At 40.9% G+C, this 19,823-nt stretch overlaps 4 protein-coding genes and 1 long non-coding RNA gene across 5 annotated transcripts; 3 read left to right on the forward strand and 2 right to left on the reverse strand.

Annotated features, from left to right (window-relative positions):
* The first annotated feature begins 1,029 nt into the window (after positions 1 to 1,029).
* On the forward strand, positions 1,030 to 1,416 carry LOC109138243 (histone H4). The gene has a single exon (XM_019257955.2). It carries the CDS (start codon positions 1,051 to 1,053, stop codon positions 1,360 to 1,362), a length of 312 nt encoding a protein of 103 aa, XP_019113500.1. The 5' UTR covers positions 1,030 to 1,050; the 3' UTR covers positions 1,363 to 1,416.
* A 1,978-nt stretch (positions 1,417 to 3,394) lies between these two features.
* On the forward strand, positions 3,395 to 4,495 carry LOC109137110 (histone H1). Its single transcript, XM_027282789.1, has one exon. The coding sequence runs from the start codon at positions 3,847 to 3,849 to the stop codon at positions 4,450 to 4,452; it is 606 nt and encodes a 201-aa protein (XP_027138590.1). The 5' UTR covers positions 3,395 to 3,846; the 3' UTR covers positions 4,453 to 4,495.
* An 842-nt stretch (positions 4,496 to 5,337) lies between these two features.
* On the reverse strand, positions 5,338 to 5,792 carry LOC109138248 (histone H2A). The gene has a single exon (XM_019257970.2). The coding sequence runs from the start codon at positions 5,748 to 5,750 to the stop codon at positions 5,364 to 5,366; it is 387 nt and encodes a 128-aa protein (XP_019113515.1). The 5' UTR covers positions 5,751 to 5,792; the 3' UTR covers positions 5,338 to 5,363.
* Positions 5,793 to 5,907: 115 nt separating this feature from the next.
* On the forward strand, positions 5,908 to 6,573 carry LOC113746578 (histone H3). The gene has a single exon (XM_027282791.1). It carries the CDS (start codon positions 6,117 to 6,119, stop codon positions 6,525 to 6,527), a length of 411 nt encoding a protein of 136 aa, XP_027138592.1. The 5' UTR covers positions 5,908 to 6,116; the 3' UTR covers positions 6,528 to 6,573.
* Positions 6,574 to 12,289: 5,716 nt separating this feature from the next.
* Positions 12,290 to 13,433, reverse strand: LOC113746581 (uncharacterized). Its single transcript, XR_003462969.1, has 3 exons — positions 13,281 to 13,433; positions 12,836 to 12,922; positions 12,290 to 12,656 (listed from the first exon to the last, which is right to left on the reverse strand). It is a non-coding gene; the product is annotated as an uncharacterized LOC113746581 (long non-coding RNA).
* Between the last annotated feature and the right edge of the window lie 6,390 nt (positions 13,434 to 19,823).

Below are 19,823 nucleotides of genomic sequence, written 5' to 3' on the forward strand. Positions count from 1 at the left end.
CAAATGTCGAATTGTAATTCTATTTCCAGTGTTAAATAGAAGTAATTTCCACATGCATTGATAAAATGCCACATGGGATGGAAGAAGGGATGACCATTTTAGAAAAGGGATGATTTTGACCATTTTGACCATTCCTGTTTTTTACTCGCCTTTTGTTTCCCCCAATACGTTATTCCTCTCTCCTACAGCCAGGGGCGGAGCTAGAGGGGTGGCTCGGGTAGCTCTGGCCACCTCTGAAACCTGACTGGACACCTCAGGTGCTACAGGTCACTGCATGTCGCCTCGAAAGCACCGCGATTTTAGAAATGCAAAAGTAGAAGGCAAAATAAACGTCTTACAAGTGGCTGGCTCTGAGGAGGAGGACGATGACACTGAGGAGAAGGGGAGCAGTAAATAAGAGAATTCCAACCTTGGCTTAATTCAATAAGTATTAATTATTGAATTAAGAAAATATAATTGAATGTGCCAACATGTCATTGATTGTTGTAGATAAAGTCCCTCCCAGTTAGATGCAGATTCGAGGCTGCTCCACAGAGTTCAACAGCCGCAGCACGTTCAGCACCCTGGACAGAGACAGCAGCTACCTGCTCTGTTGTCAGTTCAGCACCTCAGACAGGAAACTCCACCTGTACTCACCTGGGAGACAGAGACACAGCTGCAGCCAATCACAAAGCATCCTGATACACCACAGAAGGAGCTCAATGATTTATAATACAAACCCAACAAACGGTTTAGTCCCTATGATAAAATAGCACTTTATCACACAACATATTAATGAGGTAAGTAATTAAAACTAATTAAAGAAAAACGCGAATTCATGTCTGCTGCTTTATCTACATCTGTGATCTGACTAAATGTACATTAGGAGACCCTGATTCATGATGTTGTTCAGTAGGTGGCGCCAAAGAGTTCACCATCAACCTTCATGACCAAAGAAGAAGAACACTAGGACCGCCTCTGTTTTCTGTTACGTCCTCAGACAAGCTGTAAATATCTGGGAATACTGCAGACAGTTATTATTGTACGATAACCATCTGAACAGTAAAAAAAATGAGTGGAAGAGGTAAGGGAGGAAAAGGACTCGGTAAAGGAGGCGCCAAGCGTCACCGTAAAGTTCTCCGTGATAACATCCAGGGAATCACCAAGCCCGCTATCCGCCGTCTGGCTCGCCGTGGTGGAGTCAAGCGTATCTCCGGTCTGATCTACGAGGAGACTCGCGGTGTGTTGAAGGTTTTCCTGGAGAACGTCATCCGTGATGCCGTCACCTACACCGAGCACGCCAAGAGAAAGACCGTGACCGCCATGGATGTGGTGTATGCTCTGAAGAGGCAGGGTCGCACTCTGTACGGCTTCGGCGGTTAAACTCATGATTCTCTTCACTACTCAAAAACCAAAGGTCCTTTTAAGGGCCACTCACTTTACTTAAAGAGCTGACCCTTTATTTCTTTGTACGCTGGCTAAATTATGTGTTAGATCTGAGTATTTAAGTTGAGGGGCGTTTGACTCGAGCTTTTCAGTTTAAGTTAACTTTTCTGTAGCAGTCTACAAATTCTTAAATATTTAGCAGTACTGCATCAACTTACCTGAAACCAGTCTCCCAAAATGCCTCCATAGCTTCTCTTCAATACTAACTGCATAGAGGGGAGGGCGGTAATGCTGCGTTATGTGTCTGTATATAATTAGTGATGGGAAGTTAGATCATTTGTCTCGAGATGGCTCTTTTGGCTCCCAAACTGCTCTGCATGTTACCACCGATCTGTAATTAAACCAAATTTAGTGCTGGTTTGACTTATTTGTGTAGGCATATGACTTAAATTATTCAATACATCACTTTGTAGTGAATAATTCAAAAGAAAAAATTACATTTTCTGCTCTCTGAATTGCTGTAACCAGTTGTTTTGACTATTGTAACTCTGAAACCACCAAATGAATGTGCTTGCTTGTAGTACCACTCTACTACACTAAGCAGATAGAAACACCAATAAAAAATATTTATGAAAGGACAGCTATTGACTGTTGGATTCACAGTTCTCACATGTCTGAAGTTTGCTTGTGGACCCTGCTCGATATGATAGTTTGACTTTGCAAATTATGCATTCTGCTTTTGTGTTTGCACAATTATTAAAATGCTCCAAATGCTGCTGTTTGCTCTATTATTCATTTTCACACTGCATTCCTGTCCTCTGCTCCTCTTCCTCCTGTTCAGCTTTCTATGAGCGCTGCTTGGTGGTATGATCCTTCATATGATATGATCATATGATCCTGTCGTACAGTAGCATAAGAATACACTGCATATATACACTGCATATATATATTAGGACAGTATAAGTGTGTATTAGTGTCTAAAGGGCATAAATAATCCAGGTGGGTGTACAGTACTGTGATGGGGGAGAATGTTGGAAGAAAAACAGTTCAGTCCAGTCAACATGTGTTTTTACATGCATTGCAATAAACTACTTTTGTCCACATGACTGTTGCCTCAGTAAAACATATTCAACATTTGTTCTCTTTAAATATAACTCAATGGATTTAATGAGCTGTACATATAGAAATCAGTTTATTAAAGTGGCATCTTTTGATTTATTTAAAATATGTCACATTTGTTTTAGATAAAGATGCAGCTGTGTAAAATGTGGCTATACTATTCCACTTCCTTTTTTCACCTCAGTATGTCAATAACAATATAATATGTGCTCCAGTTCTTATCTGCCCGACACCAAGAAGTGTTCTCATTCAGTATTACATTTTTATCCATTGTTTGTTTACACAGAGGGTTTACAGTAATGTTGTCACCTATACAGTGTCTTCAAAATATGGATTAAAATTGACTTAAAAGAAGGAAAAAAAAGGTAGTCACACTGTGGCATGTTATAATAAGTTCAATGATAATAATCAGACTGAAGGACAGGGCGGTAGAAACTGGGTGAGTGTTCAAAATAAATTTAGTGAGCAGTAACAGACTAGTAACATATGAAGGGTGATTGTGAACACAGGAGGAACTCCTGTTACTGCAAATATATTCAGTAATGCTGCTGATGGTCAGTTTTTACAAAGAAAAAAGTCAAATCACCACTATGAAGAATATAAACTTCTGAGTAAATCCTCACTTTGACTTTCATCATCAGCCGACCACAATGTAATAACGGTTATTAATATTGCGTAATAATATATTGTCGAAACAGTTTCACGTTTAATTCTCACTGTTTGTTCATTAATAGTAAAACTAACGGTTTATTTATATTAAAACTAATCTTCAGCAGAAGAAATGTTCACAGCCACGGTGAGCAGCTCTGATACGAAGTCTGGCACCATAAGCCTCGGCCATCCTCAGTGTGTTTGCTGCTGCCAGAATAACTTCAGTTTATTACAAAGTGATCGTCAACAGATGGTTGTTTTTACTTTGAGTCTCTGAACAAACATGTGGGGCAGCTGGAAAACGACTTTTGATGGAGCTCTGATTGATCTAAAAACATTTTAGGAGAGAAATGAGTGTGAAAAGTCGCCGCGCAGAGCTGGTCACGACGGGGAATGTGTGAGGTTTGGAGGCTCCCCAAACAAAATGCAGAGAGCATCAGAGCTCTACATGACCTGAACATGAAGAGACACAAGTCCGCTATCGGCTCCCTTCACTGTCAGCCTTCAGCTCTTCTCCCACATTTAGTTTAGAGTGTTTTATCGATGAGGAGAAAACACAAGTGGCACGGCGTTCAGACTGCACAGAGGAGCCACGGGCTGGGTTGAGTCTCCACGGTTCTCATGGTGTGTTTAAGTGCAGCCTCGCTGCTCTGAGCTCTCCAACAGTCCAGTCACACTCTCGTGTTGTCCTGAGTACGAACGGAAGACAAGATGGCAGAAGTAGCTCCAGCTCCAGCCGCCGCTCCGGCTAAAGCGGCCAAGAAGAAGGCGACCAAACCGAAGAAGGCTGGCCCCAGCGTCAGAGACCTCATCGTCAAGTCTGTGTCCGCATCCAATGAGCGCAACGGCGTGTCTCTGACTGCCGTCAAGAAGGCTCTGTCTGCCGGAGGTTACGATGTGGAGAAGAACAAGGCCCGCGTTAAGGTCGCCATCAAGGCTCTGGTCGCTAAGGGGACTCTGGTCCAGACCAAGGGCACCGGGGCATCCGGCTCCTTCAAGATGAACAAGGCGGCTGCTGAGCCCAAAGCCAAGAAGCCCGCAGCCAAGAAAGCCGCTCCTAAAGCCAAGAAGCCCGCAGCCAAGAAACCCGCAACACCCAAGAAGCCCAAGGCAGCAGCAGCAAAGAAGCCGGCAGCCAAGAAATCCCCCAAGAAAGTCAAGAAACCCGCAGCAGCCAAGAAAGCAGCTAAGAGCCCCAAGAAGCCCACCAAGAGCCCCAAGAAAGTGGCACCCAAGAAGGCCCCTGCAGCCAAGAAAGCTCCCGCTAAGAAGGCTGCCAAGCCCAAAGCCAAGAAGGCAGCACCCAAGAAGAAGTGAGCTGTCTTCACTCACAACTAACGACAACAAACGGCTCTTTTAAGAGCCAACCACATCATTCATAAAGAGTGTATTCCCTTTTTTAGAACTACATGTGTAACTCCGCCATACTGTTACATTAATCTCCTAACACTCAACCCTTACTAAACTGTATATGAATACTTTATGTGGCAACAACTCAAGTCTGAGCTCCCTGTGCTGCGCTGACAAAATGTTGCATCAAACTCCCTTTAAACTAAACACACACTAACAGAACATGCTATACTGTAATAGATCAGTAATAGATGTGTCAATACAAACACCTAACATTGGAAACAAGACACATGAAGGACGTGTCCTCTTGTCAATTTGGCATCAATATAAAGTGACTACAAACTACCAGCCTCTCTCTGCATTGTTTTAATGAGAGCTAGTTGTTGGGTCAGATACACGCTCACATTGAATTTAAGCGTTTTTAGTTTAACACCGGTCATGTGTGTTACACGGGATTTTACACATGCAGTTTTTTTTCCGCCGTTAACTGCCCAGCTTCCTGGTTCACACCGGAGGAGTGCACATCTTATTAGACATGACTAAACATGAGGAGAAAGAAAAGTCAGACGACTCCTATTTCTAGAGTTTCACAATCACACACCAAGTTGTGTTCATGTCTGCTGTATAAAGGCAACATAACACTTAAGATCGTACTGAATTGTTGGCACAGTTGTGATGAAGTTGTTCCACTAGTCATGGCTGCATTTATTTATGCACCTTTGATTTATTGAAGAGTACTAATAATAGCAATACTAATAAGTTATTAGAGTTTTAAGTAAATAACTTCATATTTCATGTTTACATGAGAAACAACTCTTTAACAAGGGTGTGGGTGGCTCTTAAAAGAGCCTTTGTTTTGTTTCCAGCAGTGAGCAGGTTTACTTGGATTTGGCGGGCTTCTCGGTCTTCTTGGGCAGAAGAACAGCCTGGATGTTGGGCAGCACACCGCCCTGAGCGATGGTCACTCCGCCCAGCAGTTTGTTGAGCTCCTCGTCGTTGCGGACAGCCAGCTGCAGGTGACGGGGGATGATACGAGTCTTCTTGTTGTCGCGGGCAGCGTTTCCAGCCAACTCCAGGATCTCAGCGGTCAGGTACTCCAGCACGGCCGCCAGGTAGACGGGGGCACCGGCTCCAACACGCTCGGCATAGTTGCCTTTACGCAGCAGCCTGTGGACACGGCCGACGGGGAACTGAAGCCCGGCACGGGAGGAGCGGGTCTTTGCCTTAGCTCTGGTTTTGCCACCGGTTTTCCCTCGTCCACTCATTTTTAAGTTACTTTCTAGAGTTACGACTCAAAGAAAATGTGGCGACTACAGACACAACCCTCGGTTATATTGTCAGGGAGCGAGAGGAGGGGGTCTTGTCAGACCAACCAGAAAACAGGTTTCTACAGAGGGGGCCGCTTTGGATTTTGGCGGACTTCTTTCTACTGATTTTCCGCCAATAAGCAGCGGAGATTTGGGCGGTGGGTCGCTCCTGAAGGCGGCGCTGAGCTCCAGCAGGAGCCCCTAACCAATCAGGAGCCGGAGGTCTGAAGCAGCGTCACCATTTCACAGCCGGTCTCACAGTTTAAGAGCAGCGTGTCTCCTCTCTTTACTACACTTTTCTCCTGTTCAGAGAAAGAAAGAACGATGGCAAGAACCAAGCAGACCGCTCGTAAATCCACCGGAGGCAAAGCCCCCAGGAAGCAGCTGGCCACCAAGGCTGCCCGTAAGAGCGCCCCGGCCACCGGCGGCGTGAAGAAGCCTCACCGTTACAGGCCCGGTACCGTGGCTCTGAGAGAGATCCGTCGCTACCAGAAATCCACCGAGCTGCTCATCCGCAAGCTGCCCTTCCAGCGCCTGGTCAGAGAAATCGCTCAGGATTTCAAGACCGACCTGCGCTTCCAGAGCTCCGCTGTCATGGCTCTGCAGGAGGCCAGCGAGGCTTACCTGGTCGGCCTCTTCGAGGACACCAACCTGTGCGCCATCCACGCCAAGAGAGTCACCATCATGCCCAAAGACATACAGCTGGCCCGCCGCATCCGTGGAGAGCGCGCTTAAACTGTCTGCTCATCCCTCAAACACAAAGGCTCTTTTAAGAGCCACCTCACTCTTCACTAAAGAACTTCCTCCTCTGCTGTATTGAATTATGTTTAATCACGTATTAATCAGATATCTACAGTTCTTTCACTCACTTTCAAAACAAGTTGAGTTTTGGGCAGTGCTTTTTGCCAGGTCTTTAACTATAGAAGGTGTTCACATCTGAACAACATGCTTATCAGTTCAGAAGTTTAGCATGAAAGGAGACTGAAGGATGACATACAGTGTTAAACACCAGAGATATATTTACAGGTTCAGAGGGCTTTCTTTAAATATATTAATGAATCAGGTTTTGTATCCAGAAACGTATTTATAGTGTTAGGATGGTAGAGAACACACACTGGTACAGTAGCAAAGATAAAGCTTTATTCATTTTGTATCATGTCTAACATAAGTGGGTTATGAAGTTATGGTCTATCAGATGGTGAAATGTTTTTACATTTAATCAACTTAATTGTCTTATTCTTAATTATTCATTTTTGTAATTGATATTTTGTATTGTTGTGAGAGTTACTTTTTGTTCCAAATATTTTTTATTGTGAAGATCTTAGTACTAATGAATGAAAAAAGCACATTGTAATTAACATGTACATTCACATTATATCATGTTGTTCAGTTTATGGAGTGATCGTAAACGTGGATCCCTCACACAGCCAGCGCCTCTTGCTTTCACAGGGGGCGTCATTCCAGTTGGCCAGCTCTGTGTTGGAATGGTACATCTCCACACAGTCCTCTCTGTTGTTGATACCACCATGATCCGGCTGGCCAATCTGCCAAAATCTAAATGACAGTACAAAAAATACAGCATGGTTACAGCATATTGTGTATGACACCCTGGGGGGCCTTTGTTTTACTAACATGTCAGTGCTGACATACTTTTTTTTTTTTAGTTTACACCCCTTCAGTAGAACATATAGTAACAATACATTTTGAGACTACACATACTCGCATACACTCCCTTGCACCAATGTAAGGTATTGTTGGTTAGAATTGCCATGGTTGGGTTTGTGTACAGCAGTTGGAGCATTTGGAAGTACTTCAAAAAGATAATCCCATTCTATCCTATCAAATTCTTGGCATGCGTCAACTGACAGCCTTGCTGTCTTTTGCATCATGTTTCTCATGTACATTCAAAACTCTTCGAATATTGTGATATCCTTGTCTTTTTTGTACATCATCTTGTTGATTATCAATAATCAACTGAGGGAGATATTTATCTAATCTTCTAGAGAGTATTTGTGTATCTGGGAGTGTTCCTTTAATAAACAATTCTTCATACATGTCAAGAAGTGGCCACAGTAGTTGTCTTTTAAATGTTTTATAAAGCTTTATTGGTAACCCATCTGGTCCAGGTGCTTTACCGCTATTAATATCTCCTATAGCTTCATCAAGTTCCTTTTTTTGTTAATGGACTATCTAGTCTATATAGTCTATCTATTTTATCGTCGTCTGATATAGTCGGAAATTGCAGCTGGTTAAGAAATGTGTTTTGTGCGTCTCTATTTTCTGCACATTCAGATTTGTACAACAATTTATAATAATCTCTAAAGTTGTTATTTATCCCTAAGGGACCCACAGTTAAGTTGTGAGAGTTTGATTTATTATTATTATTAATTGTTCTTTCAGCTTGCATTTTTTTTATCCTCCAGGCCAATAATTTACCTACTATTTCCCCTTGGTCATAGTATGTTTGTTTCAGCAACTTTATCAGCTGTTAACATAGTTAGCTCTCATAACAGATATATTATGTAATTTTGTATGGTTGTTATCGTTATAAAATTCAGTTTCAGCTTTTTTAATTTGATTTTCTATTATATGTCATTCTTGGTTGTGCTGTTTGGTTTTAGAACTATTGTAGCTGATCATTTCTCCCCTAATATAAGCTTTAAATGCTTCCCATCTAATGCTGGCTGTAGTTTCATATGTATTCATTTATCAGTATTTAGTATTTTTCAATGCAATTTTCCACAAATTTAATAAAGGATGGATCCTAACAGATAAACCTGTAACCTCCTTCTCGAGCAATGTTCAAACCTACCCAAATTAATCTCCATAGACACTGATGCATGATCACTAATTACTATACTATTGTACCAGCTGTTTTTGACATTAGACATCAAATCCCTAGAGTTTAAAATGTAGTCAATGCGTGAATGGTTTTATATGAGCTCAAATAGCAAGAATATTCCCTCTTATTTAGGTTCTGTGATCTCCAAATTTCAACTAATCTTAGATCGTTCAGATAGTTAATTAGTATTTTTCAAGTTTGTGTATGAGTTCTATCCATTTGGGTGGGTCTGGGGTACAGTTAAAATCTCCTCCAATGGCTGATACAGTAAGAAATAGCTTTTCCAAAATTGATGTTTTGTCCTTGTTAGGACCATATACATTTATATTTATATGCAGGGACGTCACTAGGTTTAAGAAACTGGGGTGGCTTAGCCCATAAAGGAGAAAAGTTATTGCGCGCTAAGCACGCGCCGAAAATTTTTTCAGAGCACCAATTAAAGCTTTGTCAATCAATTGATTAATCTAAGACGATGACGCCTCCATACATCTTCAGCTGCTTTACCAGCTAAACAACACCAGTTAAATTGTGCTAAAATACAAATAAAAACAATTGCAGGTGCCATACATACCTGCACAAAATGAAGAGGGCAAGTGTTTCATAACTCATCATCATGGAAACATTATACAGGAGAAGACTGTTTATGAAGATGTTGGTAAGTCTAGGGTGGTGGTTATACCACCACCCTAGACTTACCAACATCTTCATAAACCAGGCCATCACGATGGTTAACTCCCATTCCCCTCTTTCACCCATCCTATTTTCCCCTCCACCTGCCAGAAAACTAGAAATCTGCACCAATGTGGAGCCATTAAACCAGGAATGAAAACTTGGTCTCAATCCCCATATGTCTTGCCCATAGCGGGAATGGTTAACAGAAGTCATCTCAACTAGCTAGCAGCAGCTAGGAACTTTCAGAGCTGGCCAGCTGGGATTCAAACACGGAACATTTTGGTTTATTAATTACATGGAACTTTTCTGCTGTTAGCTAAGTGTTACTACCAGCAGTGATGAATGCTTACTTTCTTGAAAAAGGCTCTAATGTCCATCCTTCACCCATGCGTTCGCGCTCTGCTCTTGCCGCTGTGAGGTTCGGCTCTGTGTACTTCAGAGGTAAACACGCAAGCGGCAGTGAGCAGGGTCGCATGGAAAACATGGACTGGAATCTCAGTGATGTGGGCGTTCTCTATATGAAAAAGTGGAATGGATTGTATAATGGCGCACTGAAGGGGCTCTCTCTACCGTACCCGGTGAAATGAGATTTATGATCATATTTAAGTGAATAATGACAGTTTATATGATTATTGGTTTAAACTCATATTCTGTCCACTTTGTATTGCATAAATTTTTTCTGAAGCCCCCCTAAAATAGGCCTAGTGACGCTACTGTTTATATGTAATTATTTTTTGTGAACATTTTTAGATTGGAGGGTTTTTTTTGTCCTGTTGAACACTTGTTTCAGTTTGGTCAATTTTCTCAACTCCCAAACATCCCATCTTATCATTTTACTATCTAAACTATCATTCTGTTTTCATTTATCCATGAATAACCTCAGCTCACTTGGTACTTTAGCGTTGGCTTCTATGTTGCTCGATGGTCTGGCGGAGTTGTTTTACTAGTTGTTGTATTATTTATGCGTCTTCGAGTAATTTTGCAGTGTTTGCCACAGTAGGTTTTGACATATCCATGCAGAGTTTTACCGAAAGTATTTGGCAGTAGATAGGGTTTTTTTTCTTTCAAAGAAATGGTGCGTGGCTGCACGGAGCCTCCTCACTAAGCTGCCATCTTCAGGTTCTTTTCGGCATAGTAAAGATTAAGGTAGATTTAATAATCCAACAATGTAAATTAATAATCTTGCTTGTGTGCAAGTCAAGTAGACATCCTTCCGCATCCACCTGCTTCTTAATAACTAAGATCAAACTTGGCAACCAAGTCCAGCTAGGTCTAAATCTAGTTTAACTGGACTGAATAGGGACCACTCCTTTTTTCACAGGTTTCCTGTTTCACCTTTTTTCATATGCAGAAATACAGAAACTGTTTTTTTTTGTTTGTTTGTTTGTTTTGTTTTTGAGGCATGACGATGTATGTCAACTATGAAGTACATGGGAAATTAAATGTATTGCTTCTTTTTTTTTTGTTGCATCAAGGTGCTGCCAGTGTTGTTGCTCTCTCTTTAATTGGATCTATTTCGCTTAATTGTGTAATTGGGTCTAATATTCCAGAGGTTATTTACACTTGGTCTGACTAACATTGGATAGTTCTGGACAATTTAAAATAAATTTAAAAAATGGCTAAATTAAAGCAAATCAAATAAAGAAATAAATTAAATCCAATTTATATAAATATATAGATCTTTTTCATGTATGCATTTACTGTCTTATAATTAAACAAAGAAGATTGTTAAATTAATTTTCAGAATTCAGTATATTGTATTTCAATGTTGTCCAGCAGAGGGCAACAAAATGTCAGTGCAAAAATTCTTAGTGAAGTGTTAAGATAAGATAGGCACAATTCACTTGTCACAGCAGCTTGTATAAACAATGTAACTGTCCTAGAGACAGGTTTCATGGGGTTGTTCATATTTTTTTATGTTATACAATCAATAGTTATTTTAGTTTACAAAGAAGAATTTAAATGTAATACATAGATTTGTTAAATGGGGTACGTTAATAGTCTTTAATGCATTAAAAGTACTACTTTAATAGTTCACACAGTAGTTATATATACCTGTGATGTAAAGGTTTATGCATTTTAATACGGACAATGTGATCAGTAATTTTATCACGTTTCTGTTATTCTAACATGTTTCGAGCCTGTTCAATGACTGACACTAGCTGTGACAGTCTGTCTGAAAATGTTTATATCCTTTATTTCTTTACAGTATTCATGGTGTCTGATGACCAGAGAGAGAAATAAAATGTCAGAAGACAGGGAGTAGTTACACACAAGGTTGATAAGAAATTACTCACAAGTAAAGAAATATATAGAAAAAAGTAATGCTGAAGAAAGTCATTAAGTCATGCTTGTGTTAAAGAGTCTGACAGCTGTTGGAATAAACGCCCCTTTCTACATGATGAGAGTAGCAGTCTATTGCTAAAGGGGCTGTTCAAGCTGTTTACAGCTGGACAAGTGTTTGACACTTATTTTTTGGTTTGATTTGTTTTGGTTTAGGCATTACCTTCCATATCCTGCCAGCTCAGTTCTCAAAATAAATAAATAAAAATTTAGGCATGGGTTAAAATTGATTTTTCATAGGTATTATTTGAATCAACCTCTCTAGTAGAAACTAATGACAGTATAAAGAATGGACAGAGTGTGAGTGACATCACCTAAAGGTTAACAAAGCGCCACTTTGTAGCTGAAAATATATAGCGCTGGCTGCCAGCATGTTGGTTGTACTGTTTCTTCCGCCTCCCTAATCTAAATATCGGCAAAGAAGTGGATCATCAGCAGACCTGAGGTTCGCCGAATGACACCTAGGTGCTCTAATAAGCCATCTGTGACGGCACCCACCTGTTAGTCAAAGTGTCCACACTGTTAATTATGCATAACTTTAAGCCTTAATTTAATTTGAAGGGTTGAATTAAAAAAAATCACCCTTAGTACAGTTGTCATGAATGGGGAAATTAGCTATAGAGACCAAAAACTTTTTTTGTACCGGGCTGTAAACATGTTTATTTCTGCCATGAAGTTGGACATTTTAATACAGGCGCTTACGGAGGTTGAAATGTAAGGCATCAACCTCAATTATAGTTCCTCTTCCTTTCTTCTTCATAGCTTGATTTTTTTCTCACCCTTCAGTCTGTCCATCTCCTCCTGCACGTTCTTTATCCTGTTGTTAAGGACAGTGTTTCTGTTTTCACACTCGCTTATGTCTTTGGCCAAGGCATTGAATTTTTCCTGCAATCTGTTGTACTGATCATTCCTTCTTTGCTCACAATCCTGTTCCTCCTTCAACTTCTTCTGGTCACTAGAATGAGTTGAATTGCAGTGCAAGGGGGTTGATTCGTTGCTTGAGTATACTGAAACAAAAAGCTAAATTCAAAATAATGGCACAAAAATATTTAAATCAAAAATAGTTTTCAGGTTTTGTTTGACAGCAAATTGCAAAATATGTTGGGCAGCAACATGTCTAATTATGCAATACTGCAGTGTTGTTTATGCAATTGGAAGATACATAACGCCATGACTTCATACTCACAAGTAAGGCGTAGAGCAATATTGAGAGTGGCTTGTATGATACACAGCAGGCCAAAGCTGAGGAAAAGTAGCTGACAGAGTCTTCTCTCTGTAAAATCAAAACAACAACAAAAATAACATTTATTTAGCACATTAAAATAGCATAGTAACAATGGCAGGATATCATGTTTGCATTTAACTGTTGTATGAGCATCCCTACTTCCTTAATGTAATTTCTGAACTTGAGACCAAGGTTTACATCATATTGTTATATTTAAGAAATTGTCGTTGTAATTAAATAAAGATAGATAGATAGATAGATAGATAGATAGATAGATAGATAGATAGATAGATAGATAGATAGATACATACATACATACATACATACATACATACATACATACATATAAATGTAGTGTAAATTTTGAGAGAAAGTGTAATCTTTCTTTTAAAATGTGTGTAATTACCTGTTTGATGTTTATCCCCACTGCGTTTCTGTCCACATCTTGGTCTCTCATTAACATAATCTGCTGTCTCGATTTGCTGCATCCCTCTGGTTATGTTAATATTTGTTGACGAGTCAAGTTCCACAGAATAATCTGACCAGAGAACTTTGTGTTTCCTCTTTTATGTGTGTCTACATCAGGAGTGAGCTAATACCCTCATTACATCATGGTTTACACGAGGGAGGAAAAACTGTTATATATGATTCAAAACCCATTTCTTCATCTACCTTTTACCTTTGTAGTTCTACTCTAATATACAGTGTCATTTCTCGTAATTCCCTTAAAAGTCATCTTCATGCACCTATGGAAAAAAAGTACTGGAGTCAATCGTGGTACGGCGTGTAAGGTGTATACAGGTCATTTACTTAAGTAAAAGTATGTAAGTGTCACCAGAAAAATGTATTTCACTATTAAAAGTGCTCATTCTTAAGAAAAATGGTTCCCGTCAGTGTTTTACTATTTTATAAGCCAGGTCATTCTCAACCAAAACATCAAACCCCAACTGCCTGCAAAACACCAGGTACTGGGAGATGGTGGATGTGGGCAAAAGGCTGCAGGTTGCACACAACCCTCCACCCAAACATTGTTCTGTGGTCAATAAAATATTCTTGGTTGAGCTGACAGTACCTTGGGAGGAAGGATGTGACGTGGCCCACAAGAGGCATTCAAATACAAGAGGCATTCAAATACCAGTCCGTGCTTCAGGATGCAAGGACAAGGGGTAGCAGGCATGACCTTGTGAAAGTCAGTTTGTTACGGTCTAGATTTAGTTTACATGCTAAAAAGAATGGTCTTTAAACTGAATGAAAATAACAGTACAGTCAAATATAGTTAATGACATGCGCACAATAAAGATGAGAAATGTGAGACCCCTTTGTCAATTAGACCCCATCATACTTTGAGGGGTCAGTGAAACCGTGGTATAGGATAGGAAACCCCATGCAGATGGAGTCTATACACTGAAGAGAATGCTGAAGATCTGGATGTGAGTGGACTTCTGATGAGCTCAAACTCAAAATAGGTCACAATGATTTTATTTGGTGTTGGAGATTAACTGAAAGAGTAAATATCCATAGTCAGTTGATTGGACAGGCACTGAAAATGTGTAGAAACTATCAATGCTGTGATAATGCATTGGAGATTTGTTAAGCAATTGTCTGTATGTATTTTGTATCTGTCCCTTTCAAATAAACATGAAATACAAATACACAGAAAAGGAGAAAAGTGAGGATGAAAGAGGAATAAAGGTAAGAAGATAGTCTTCCTGACTGCACTTGGACTGAGCTTCATTGTGATGCATGATGTGAGAAGGTGCCTGCATGTGTATTTGTTACATATATTTGTATTAAAATCCTTTAAAAAGCAAGCATGAGCCAGGAGTAATATGACAAAAGAAGAAGTTGCATCACGGTATGTTTTCCTAGGTACAACTGTGTATATACATGTATGTAACTATCATTTTCACAACTGTGTACCACACACCACACTCTTACAAACTCAGTATTTCAACAGCCACATAGGAGAAGAACTATGCATGCACTTTCTTACACCAGATTTACACATCTGCGCATATACTATAGCATATATCAGTTCATATTAAACTATCATATGTACAATTTTGTTAAACCGTTGCTGTTGTTGGCACATTTTCCTGTATCCAGAGTGAATATAGTAGTTGTGGTTTCACATTCTTTAAATTCGATATGATTTAATTTCCTTGAGGTAGTGTGATGCTACACTAGATTAGTTTTGAGAACATCCTGTTCTTTTTCTTCAGAATTGCTTTGAAGTTATTACTGTTTATTGTTATTTGTGAGCACAGCAGAAGACAGACAGAGTGATGGAAAAGCATTGGTTCAAGCATTATACCTGATAACCATCATGAAAAATAACAGTTTGATAGAATAATTTCACTTTGTTGGGCCACATGACTGACTGCTTCAACACACATGCAATGTTTAGATCTACAACTGCTAGGGAAGTGCACAAAATTAGTGTAACTTTCTACATTGTTCACTGTTCACACCTTGTGTTAAGTTGACTGTCTCGCTCAGGGGCTGTAAACTCTCATGTTAGGACTGTGATTAGCCCCCAGATCAGTTTTTCTTGCTTTCCTCCTGGTGGTCTGAGTAACTCACTGCTAGACAGTGCTGCTTATCTGTCTGCGTGCTGTCAATGTCCTATTTCCACACTGTGATGTTATCAGGTGTAAATGAGTTTTTAACTGCGTCATAGACATGAATTGTAAGCCAATTTATGACCATACATGCTGTTTAGTAATCTAAAGTCAACACCCTGATTTTCCCTCTTAGTCAGTTTTGTGGTCGGTGTCCTTCAGCAGCCCTTCTGGCAGTGGCAGCGTCTCTCTCTCTCTCTGCCATGGCACCGTGAGCATGCAGGCAGCAGTGAGTCACTATGGTTATAGCTTGGGTGTGACAGCGAGTTTCCATAGATACAGGGACACTCTGTGTCTTTGTCACTCAAAAACTTCTCATGATTCTCATGATTAAGTGGTTTTGGGTTAATATGACGAAACAAAATCATGACTGTAGCTTGATTGTTCCTCATCGAGTCATGTAACATGATTTTATGTTTGGTTAACATCATACAGGGCTGCCAACATGCTCTCCTGCTGCCCAAACAAATGTTACACCCAATAAAGACAAGCCTCAAAGCCACTCTCTCATGAAAATATATAATTATGTATATTAAATTGTCCTGTGTACAAATTATCAACATGCAGCTTATCATGATATCTTAGTTTGTATTTATCACACAGTACCATTGGTTAATAGCTTAATTTAGCTGTTAAGATGTCAGAAGATGCCTTTGTAGTCTTCAATAATATGTGTAAAATCACCTCTGAGAAAAATCTGACAATTCCAAAAAAAAAGAAAGAAGAAAGAAGTCTTTCCCTCTCTTCTATTTCTGTAGTGGCTTTCTAGTTTAATAACAACAAGTTTGTCTGTTTACTGGACAAAGTTATCCTGCAGGAGCCACAATCTTTAAATTTGCTTGTCTCCTTTATTTACTTTTTTAGCTACTTGCCACCCTCAAATAATGTAAGAGATTTGACAATGTTATGTTTTGATGCCAAATTAACGGAACAAGCCCTGGCATCTGCTGAGCCTGTCTCTCCCCCCTTGGCTTTTCAAAGACAACTATATACTATAAACTATAGCATACCCTCCGAAAGATGGTGAGAGACTCGACTGATGACTGATGCTGTTTTATTATTTATTGCTGTTCCAGCAAAATCAGAAACAAAGAAAACAAAACAATCACATTTCTGTTTCCATTTTACCAAGCAATGTCCAAAACAGGCGACCTTCCACATCCGTTCTAGCTGCTCTTTCAATCCTTGATACTTCTCAAGCTTCTCATGTTCCTCATGTTGCTCTTTATCCACCACCACTATGTCTGGTTGGTTAGCCAGGACCTGTTTGTCAGTCTGGAAGCTGAAGTCCCACAGCACCTTGGCCTTGTTGTTCTCAGCCACCTTCTGTGGTATGGCCCATCAGGATTTAGGTACTTCTTTTCCATACTGGTTACAGATGTTCCTGTATACCATCCCAGCCACTTGTTTGTGCCTCTCCATGTACGCTGATCCAGCTAGCATCTTACACCCTGCTACTATGTCCTGGACTGTATCAGGGGCTTCTTTACACAGTCTGCATCTTGGGTCTGGTCTTCTCTGGTAGATCCTGGCCTCTATGGCTCTTGTGCTTATGGCCTGTTCTTGTGCTGCCATGATAAGGGCCTCTGTGCTGTCTGTCAGTCCGGCATGATTCCAGCCACTGTGGCATTTTTCCTTGATAATCAGCCACTTCCTCTGTTTGATGAGAATTTTTTTAAGAAGACCTTTGAATAAGGAGGACTGGATTCAAAGTATCAATGTTTAAGTTGAATTTAATATTCTTGTACAAGAAGGAGTGTTAACAGTGCAACACACAAGAGGGTTACAGAGAAAAAGGCTCCTGTGGAGCTCTGTCAGGTGTTCTTATACAATTCTTTCAAAAATGGGCTGTCTCGGACATCTTCCAACTAACAATTTCCTTTTTTGGTTTTCCCCTTAGTAATGAACATTATGTTTCTTGTCCAAAATGACACCTCCCTTAATCTGTCTGTCTCTCTTGTCCTTGAACATTTTTTAATTACCTTTTCCTGGCAGCTTCACAAACACATGCTAGATAAGGGAAGTCACAAGATATGGAAAAGAACAAAACACACACACTCCCCTAAGAGTTAAAACAGCTGCAGCCCAGTACAATCCTAATTTTTTAAACATCCTCTATCTGAAGGTGGTACATGCCAGGTAGGGGTTTGTGTCCCTCCAGGGTTGTCTGTTCCTCCTCCTCTGCACCTCATCAGGGTTCTGCCTGCCTGAGACACTCACTTTAGCAGTTCACTCTTCGGGGCCATCTTTCTGATGTAGTCTTGTATTTTCTATGTTTCAATCTGGACTGGTGGCCTATGACGCTCCACTTCAGTCCTGGCCTCTCCTCTTTCGCTTGTGTAAGTGCAGAGTGCTGAACATTGGGGTGGAAACCAAGTCCATGCAGTGAGTGAGAGGCTTTTGGTTCTTGATATCTCTGGTGGCTTCTATCTCCTGAGCCGATGCCTTGGTGGCCAGTTTATTGGATCCAGCGGGGTAGTTCTAGAGTGATGCGTACAATGAGTTGAATAAGGCGTGGAGCCTTTTTTCTTTATAAACTCAAGTCGAACTGGCTTATAGGTCAAGACCTGCCTTACTCTCTGGAGGTATTGGCTTGTAAGTTTGCTTCCTTGTGGCCCGTCGTCATGGTTTCCATTAACACTGTGGGATGCCAAGTAGCGGTGTAGCATGTCTTGGAATATCACCGATAATGTTGCCCTCTGGTAGGTCAAATCCCCTCACTCTGGATCAGCTTGCCTCCTTTGAGACCGCATCACACTTGTCCATCCGAAGGGCATCCCTATGTCATCGCGTAGATCCTGGGTGGTTGTGGAGGCTCATGAGTCTATTTCTCCTCATGTCCCTGGCAGACAGCGTTGATGGTCACCATGTAAGAGCAGGTGGTTTCAACCAGTGGCTGGTTGTTGCCCCCCACTACGGAATCGGACTCCGGACCTGCTAATTCCGTATGATCTGACTGAGGGGGTGCGGCCTATGACAGACAAAGCATTGGTGAATAGCGCCATCTCCTTGGTATATGCCGCACTGATTTGACTTGGCAATGGGCTTTGAAATTGGGCCCTCTGGTTGTCTTCCAAATTTCCATTGAGTTCTGGATGAAGGTCTTTAGGTTCCGGTTGAAACTTATACAGTTCCAGACATTCCATTATCCTTGGGTTGTAAGGCCTTTCTTGTAGTCAATCCAGGGCAGTGCAACAGGTTGGTCTGTCTCTTCTTACAGTCTCGGGCGACTGTTTCTAATCAACCAGCAGCTGTGCTTAGTCCCCGGGTGTTACTGCCAATATTGTCATTTATGTGCCTCGCCATGTATGAGTCCGCATGCTGTACACATTTTTGCCGCATAATGCCTGACAGAGCCTTCCATGTTTGTGCAGAGACAGGTGATTGGCCGGTAGTTGGAATGGAATGGGTCCCTTCTCGGGGTCCTTCAATGATTAAGCACTGTCCTGCCTTGGGTGAGCCACTCTGGTGGGTCCCAGTTGGGTTCCCTGCCACTGAGAGTACACCTTGCTGGTCCAGTGGGAGAAAAACTGTTTATTTCTCCGGGCCTCTCCCTCCTTGGTGTATCTTTCTTCAATCGGGTGGCCAGAGCTGTTTAGTCTCTGTTTGGCAAGTTTCGAGTGCCCTCTGGTATGAAGTGAGTTTGTACTTGTTCCTGGGTGCCCCTTTATTCACCATGTTTCCTTTCTGGAGTTCAGCTAGCTGGCTTACTTCTCTCCCCGGGCTGCCTTTATCCTGCCTCTAATCGTCTCTTCCATGTGGGTACTGTTGTTATGTCCCAAGCCCACTTGTAATCCAAGCAAAGATTTATATATGATATATATATATATATATATATATATATATATATGATCACACTTTCGCATCGACAGTGTTGTAATGCTTGTCACATGGCTGCATGATATGTATATTTCCCTTTTTATTTATACTTCGCTGTCCAGTCCAGCCGGTATGACTCTATCAGTTATTTGTTCACTCCATCCTGAGGTAGGCTGATATATCATGAAGGGTCTTGCCTAAGGGCCCTTACTGGATGATGTTTTTGTCGTGTTGATGTTGTCCCGACTGGGGATATATATATATATATATATATGTTGTGTGTGTGTGTGTGGTGTGTGTGGTGTGGGGGGGGGGGTGTGTGTGTGTGTGTGTGTGTGTGTGTTGTGTGTTGGTGTGTGTGTGTGTGTCCAGTCGGAACAAACATCAACAGGGACAAAAACATCATGTGTACACCACATAATGTTGTGTATGCCCTTGAGCTTTGACACACTTTTGTCATCGACAATGTTGTAGGCTTTTGTCACATGGCGGCATGACTATGTATTATT

Source organism: Larimichthys crocea, chromosome X, assembly GCF_000972845.2.
Source record: "Larimichthys crocea isolate SSNF chromosome X, L_crocea_2.0, whole genome shotgun sequence".
In the NCBI taxonomy this organism is placed as follows: Eukaryota; Metazoa; Chordata; class Actinopteri; family Sciaenidae; genus Larimichthys; species Larimichthys crocea.